General features: G+C 31.3%; 1 protein-coding gene across 2 annotated transcripts; it reads right to left on the reverse strand.

The window, feature by feature from the left end:
* Positions 1 to 3,091: 3,091 nt before the first annotated feature.
* Positions 3,092 to 6,619, reverse strand: LOC110671205 (uncharacterized). Of its 2 annotated transcripts, none has more exons than XM_021833607.2 (7): positions 6,090 to 6,619; positions 5,352 to 5,438; positions 4,988 to 5,245; positions 4,639 to 4,803; positions 4,468 to 4,521; positions 4,221 to 4,367; positions 3,092 to 3,810 (listed from the first exon to the last, which is right to left on the reverse strand). In XM_021833607.2, exons 1-7 carry the CDS (start codon positions 6,264 to 6,266, stop codon positions 3,433 to 3,435), a joined length of 1,266 nt encoding a protein of 421 aa, XP_021689299.2. In that variant the 5' UTR covers positions 6,267 to 6,619; the 3' UTR covers positions 3,092 to 3,432. The 2 variants fall into 2 exon arrangements, with proteins under 2 accessions (XP_021689299.2, XP_058001619.1); XM_058145636.1 differs by lacking the exon at positions 6,090 to 6,619 and adding an exon at positions 5,623 to 5,781.
* Between the last annotated feature and the right edge of the window lie 219 nt (positions 6,620 to 6,838).

The following is a 6,838-nucleotide window of genomic DNA, read 5'->3' on the forward strand; positions in this document are numbered from 1 at the left end:
AGATTAATAAATTTGTTTTTCTATGTATTTATTTTGAATAGTTTTATTCTGTTTTTTGAATCAGCAAGTTTAGTGATACAAAATGAAATGGAAATGAAAATCACTACCTAATTATGGGGTGATTAAGAATCAAAGGAAGAATCTCACTTCCTTGAGTTGCACAAGAAAAGCACATGTTATTATGAAATGGCAGACACTGCCTTATGTTTTTATAATATCCCTTTGATAAGTGTTACAAATTACAACACAAAAACTTTGGTTTCAAAGATACTATTAATATTAACAAAGTTTGCATTGTTTGGATCATTAGAAATTGTTCCTTTATAGTGAATGATGAACCAACTAATGAGACTAAGGGGGTGTTTGGTTTACCTGTTGGGTGCAGCTGATAGCTGATAGGCACCCAAACAGGTAAATTGTGGTGTTTTACAAGTTTAAAAAAATAGAGCTAATAGCTGATGGACAACTGATATGATACCCATTAGCTGCAGTTTGTATCAGCTCTAAAAATAGAGCTGTTTCTCATCAGCTGATAGCTGATCTGGTTTTATTTTTTATTTTGACCATATTATCCTTTTTTATTTAACTTGAAAATTAATATTATTAATATTTTTATTTTTTTATTTGTAATTTTAATATTTTAATTAATGTATTTCAGCTTTGTTAAAATATTTTTTATTAATAACATAAAATATAAAATATTTATTTATATCCAAAAACTTAAAATTAATTATAAATTTTTCTATTAACAATAATAATTATTTTATTATTTTATCTATATTTTTAAAATTATTTAATTATCTTAAAAAATAATTATTTTCTTATTTCAATAATAAAATAAATGATATAATATAAAAGATTAATAATTATATATTTATTTAAATAATATAATATATTAATTTAATAATTATATATTTAATTTAATAATAAAATAAATAATATAATGTAATAAATTTATAATTTTATATTTATTTAAATAATAAAATAAATTATATGATATATACCCTTATTAGTCATTTCACATATTAACAAAGAATAAATAAATATAATTTTACCAAACACTTAATAAAAAAATTTATCATCACTATCGCTTATCACTATCACCTATGATAATGTATCGCCTAATAGCTATCAATTGTATTCAACAGTTAATCCAAACAGGCCCTAAGGCAAGTGTTGCAACTGAAGAACATGTTGTCTGATGGATTAGCAAAACAAGATTAACATGTCTTTTTATCTTAAAACAACTTAAAGTTCTATGGCTCTCTCTCTCTCTCTCTCTCTCTTTCTTTTTGAAAATAAAAATTTTAGATTTCGTTTGGATTTTAAGATTTGAATTTAAAATTTAAAATTTAATATTTAATTTAAAATTTAGAATTTAAAATTTATAAATTTTAAAATTTTATGTTTGACTAATAAAAAAAATTTTAAATATAAGTGTCTCAAAGTTCTGACATCATGTAAAACTGATATAATTGATTGTAATTGGATGAATTTGAAATAATTAGGTAAAAATAGTTATTTTAAAATTTTAATTCTTAAACTTGTTATAAATACATGGAATTTGAACCAAATCTAAATCTATTTTCATTTAAAATATCTAAACAATATATTTAATCTAAATTCAAACCCATAAAATCAAATCCATGGATCCTAAAAAAATCAATTCATTTGATCTCCTTTTATCAATTCCCATATTTGAAATGAAAGAATGCAATTCATTTTAATTTAAAAAATAATTTTTAAAAAATCAAAAATTAGGTATAATTCTGTGAAAATTGAATTAAATGCTTTTCTTTCTGATGATTTTTTCCAAATTAAAACTTATATTTCTAAAAGTTAATTATTCAAGCTATTAGAGAAATATGGATTATAAGGTGAAATCTTTGAAGTCTTTGTTCACCCCAAATTAGAATAGAATTCTATCTTGTTATTAAATTTATTGCTTAAAATTTTATTTATAATGCAAAAATTATTAATTTAAATGGATAGATGAATTCTTCTATCATTAGAATGAAGGAGGCTTGCTCACAAGAATAAACCACATAATAGCCATATGAAGAGGCCTTTTGGACCCATAGATACCTTGTTCTAGGAGCAGGACACATGGAAAGAAATAATATGGGCTGGAGAAATATGAAAATCATAGAACTTCTCATGCTTCATTTGTGGGCACTATTTCACATGAAACTGCTGTTTAACATGACAAAGTGAGTTTCACTAATGAAGGTTGTTGGCATGTAGAGCTTTACAACTAATATTTTACATCACTAACTTGCTTTTCTTTTGTCAAAAAATTGAAATAATTTTTTTAAAATTTTTTTTCAAAAATTAAAAAGCAGAATTTTATGTTTATATAAGTGAGATTGAATGAAATTTAAATTAACATAAAATGATTAGAGAAATTAAAAAGTAAATACAATACAAATATAAATATTAATTTATATATTTTTAAAATAAAAAGATTAAATAATTAATTTTATTAAACTAAAGAGACTAAATAATAATTTTTCTAAAATATTAAGGGTAATATATATATATATATATATATAATTTTAAAAGTTATTTAAATTTTTTTTTGTTATCTCAATTAATAACCAACCAGACTAATCACCCCCTGACCCTGCAATAATCTAAAAACCACATGAGCCAGATAACAAACTATAAGATCTCGAATCAAACAATACGTTTACAGCTCACAGGCTCAAACCTGGATCTCCTCCAAGCCTACCCTGGATCTCTTCCAAGCCTACCTTATCACTAACTAGCCAATAAATCATTGGTTATTTTAAATGGGCTGAACTGAATCTGAACAAAACTATTTAAGTCCAGACTCTACCAGGTCCCGCCCAGGTCTTATTATTACCTAATTGTTGATGTTGAGCAGAGAGTAGAGAGTGAGGTATTGAGGGACTGCGAGCGGGGCATCTTGCAGAAGTAGAGATACAATGCACCTTGGATTCTCACTGCTGTCTGCTATCACAGTGCCATTCCCTCACATGCATCTCTTCATCATTTAAATTTTTTTTTTTTAAACACTCATATCAATAAGAGGCTAACAAAACTGGTACATTGGATGAAGAAGAAGAAGAAGAAGAAAATGGAGTCTTCATTCATTCATTCACAAACCACTCCAAGAAAAGGTGTTAACAAACAAATAGAATACAAAGAGAGTAACAAAGGCCTGTTTCTTTTAGATTTGAGAAACTTTGGCCATATTCCCAACCACTTACATGGAGAATCAGAATACTTTAGGTTAAAAAAAGAACCAAGTCCAAATTTCCCACTAGAATAGGTCACATCACTAACCCAACCTAACAGTAAAAAGGGTGTACAAAGGAGGGGAGGCATTACCAGGTTGAATGATACAGAGGGAGAGGATTAATATATATATATATATATATATATATGAGGTGAAATAGATTTTCCTCTTTATGGGCAATTGGAGTTTCTGCCAGGGCCCCCATAATAAAAGTAATGGCCCCAGTCACCATTGCTACCAGTTTGAACATCATAGCAATTAGATTGCTCAGTGAAGGTGCCAATTCCTTTAGGTGCCTTGAGATTATTGGAACCATCAACAACTTGAATATTCCTGAAGTAACTTGCTTTCCCAAACCCTTCTTCAGGGAAATGTCCACTGCCCATCTGAGTTGAGGTGTGTTGACCATTTGGCACTGAGTTCACCACCTCACCTCCCCACTCAATCATGGAAGCACTGTCTGTTAAGTATGAGAATAGGAAAGATGGCCAATAACCCAACACATAGTCATTACCAAATTGCATCCACCAGTGTCCCTCTTTCGGATCCTACAAGAATTCCCAAATAATCAAATTAAGATACATGAACAAGCAACAATACAGAGATGCAGAAGTAAACTAAGAAGCACCCATATAGAGAATGTAAGTAAAAATCTGTAACTACAGTGTTTATCTCTTGATTAATATTCTCTTTTCATTTTCTATTTAACCCTTCAGTAAATGTCCAAGTCACTGATCCAAAGATAATGAAAAAGATTCTTAGCATCTGCAATCACAATGATGTTTCTGACACCCTCCCTCTATTATATAAGAAAGTAACATTTATCTTCTCATGTAATGCCAAATATACATTTTATCTTGCCACTTGAAGCTCCATTTACAGGACAAAATCCTTCAAAGTTCACATGCACCATATTGTACTATTTAACCTAGAGCTGAATGAAGGCCTTGGCATTTACCTTCCAGACAAGAATACTGATATCATATTGGGAATTGCGGTAGCCAGAAACAGGAGAGATGCTTGCTCCCATTGCTATCTCACTGTTGATCTGAATAAAGCCTGAACAAAGGAGATTGTAGCATCCTGTGGCTTGATACGCATCACTCTGTAATATTATCACAAATGAAACGTTGTGAGCAAAACCCATTAATAATTTCACTAAATTTTTTGAGGGAATTCCAAGAGTGACCAAGTTGGAAGTTTACAGTCCAGTATGTGAAAAGCCTTGTGTTGTTGTCACCATATAGATCTGGACTGACCTGTTTCCATCCACATGAAAGTATTAAAGTGAAGGGCAAGGTATATAATGATATGTTATTATTTATTTCAATTATTTCTGGTCAATACAGAATTAAAACAAAAAACTACAATAATACCTGCCAGCCAGCTTCAATACTGTTGAGATCTTCACCAAATGAACCTCCCAATATCCATAGCTGAGACAAGCTGAATTCATTAGGCTGTTGTATTTTGGGTTCCCACACATTAATGGTTGCTTTTGCTCCATAATACTTGTCCCCTTCTACATAAGCTATTGCATGCTAATCACCCCAAGGATATGCCACAGGAAAGAAAACAAACATTTAGAACAAATAGATAATAACAAAATGTCAAAATCAACAAAGTAAATGGCAAAAGCTTCTTATATAATATGTTTTCAAGGGAATAAAAGATGAAAAAAGAAAAAGAAAGAAAGAAAGAAAGAACAAATGCAAGGAAATTTACCTGGTGGCCACTTTCATTAGTGAGATCAGGATCTGCAGACCTTGGCTTGGGGATGCTTCTGTGCTTCTTCCTGCCATACCTTTTCACTGAGCTTGCACGCAAAACATCATCCTTCTTTGTTCTTCTAATGGGTATGGTACCCTCAGGGCATTTACCATTCATGTGCCACAACTGAGTGATTGGATTTGTTCTTTCTTTTGATTCTGTGGCCACCTTATTCTCATCAAAGAGCCCTTCTGGGTGGTAACTAGGCCTCATCTATAAAACCCAAAAGAACCCCAAAGGTATAAAATCAGTAACAGCAAAGAAAATCATTTTTGAGAAGATGCCTTAAAAGGAGAAGTATGAGGTTGAAGGAGATTACCTGAATCTTGTGGTCTTTGAGGAATGGATGATCAAAAGCGGGCTGATGAGCCATGTGAACACAGTCTATTATATCCCCATCTGGACTCTGTATAGCCATCAAAAATCCAAAAAAGAGATGAGAAATCCTACAATAATACGCATAAATTTCTCACTCAAACAAAACTATTTTGAAGGTAATGAGTGACATGAGGTCCCCAAATATATACAAATAAAAAGAATAGATTGAAAAGAAAATAAAGAAAGAAAGAAAAGAAAGGAAACTCAAGTACCCATTAGCATTTATTCTTTATTTCTTCAATAACTCCCCAAAGGGAAATAATTGCAAAGGAGAGAGAGAAAAGAGGGAGGAAATAATCAGAGCATCAATGAGTCTTCGAAAAATAAAAATTGAACATCAAAAATAACAAAAAGTACACAGTAGCGTCCATTTACTTTGATGACCCATTTGATTGCTGAGAAAAATGCAGGAAGTGAAAAGAATGTGAATCCCATTTCAAATATTTATAGCATTTGGTTTATAATTTCAAAAACTCAAAACAAATCCTTCACATAATTAAACAACCCCATTATAAAAACCAGTACTAAGATGAGAGCTTCAACTATCATCTTAGCCATTAGACAACCAAAAACAAAAAGAACCCCAGCGCCAAAACTTGATTTCCTTTGCTTACGCCCCTCCCTCCCTCCCCCTCCGCACTTTCTCAGCAACCAAACAAAGCTTATGAGAGAGATATACCTCAATGCTCTTAACAGCTGGCTTGTTCAAGCGATTCAAGTGTTTTTGCACCTCAAGTTTCTGTCTTTCGACACTTAATCTAGCGGCGCGAGTTAATGACAAAAGACCCAATAAGCAAAAAAACACCGTCAATCCTCTGCCTCTGCTAAAATGCGCACCACCACCGCCACCACCCATCTTTAGTCAAACCCACCAAAGAACCAAGAATGTCCAAATTAAGCAGCTCTCGCTTATCGTTCGAGCCTGGTGGAGGTTAGAGCTTAATCACAACCAATATTTACCAAGCGCACACAAAGAAAGGAAGAAACAGAAAGAAAAAGAGCGCTTAAAAGGCTTAAGCTTTTCTCTTTTCTGCTTATCCTACGCACCCCTAGAGCTCAACTTTGAAGTGGGTCTGGTTCTGTTCACTCAAAAAAACACTATGCCCACCACCATCATTCCCCTCTCTCTCTCTCTCTCTCTCTCTCTGTAGCCTTTCATTGAAAACTGTCCCTTTCCCTGTCCTATAAAAAAAAATAACAAAAACCCACTTTCCCTATCAAAAAGGAAAATGAAAATTTTGTTAAAAAGAAAAAAAGAAAATGAAGAAATTTTTTTTTAATTGTTTTGATTCTCCATCAAGCCTTCTTTTTTTCAGATCTTTGCACGAGCACGAATGGCAAATGGAAATTTTAAAGATAAAATTACTAAAATTTCTTTAAATTTTAGCATAATATGCAAAATTTTTCAAAATTAATATTTAAACAAAA

The sequence above is a fragment of the Hevea brasiliensis genome, chromosome 4 (genome assembly GCF_030052815.1).
Source record: "Hevea brasiliensis isolate MT/VB/25A 57/8 chromosome 4, ASM3005281v1, whole genome shotgun sequence".
NCBI classification, from domain to species: domain Eukaryota; kingdom Viridiplantae; phylum Streptophyta; class Magnoliopsida; order Malpighiales; family Euphorbiaceae; genus Hevea; species Hevea brasiliensis.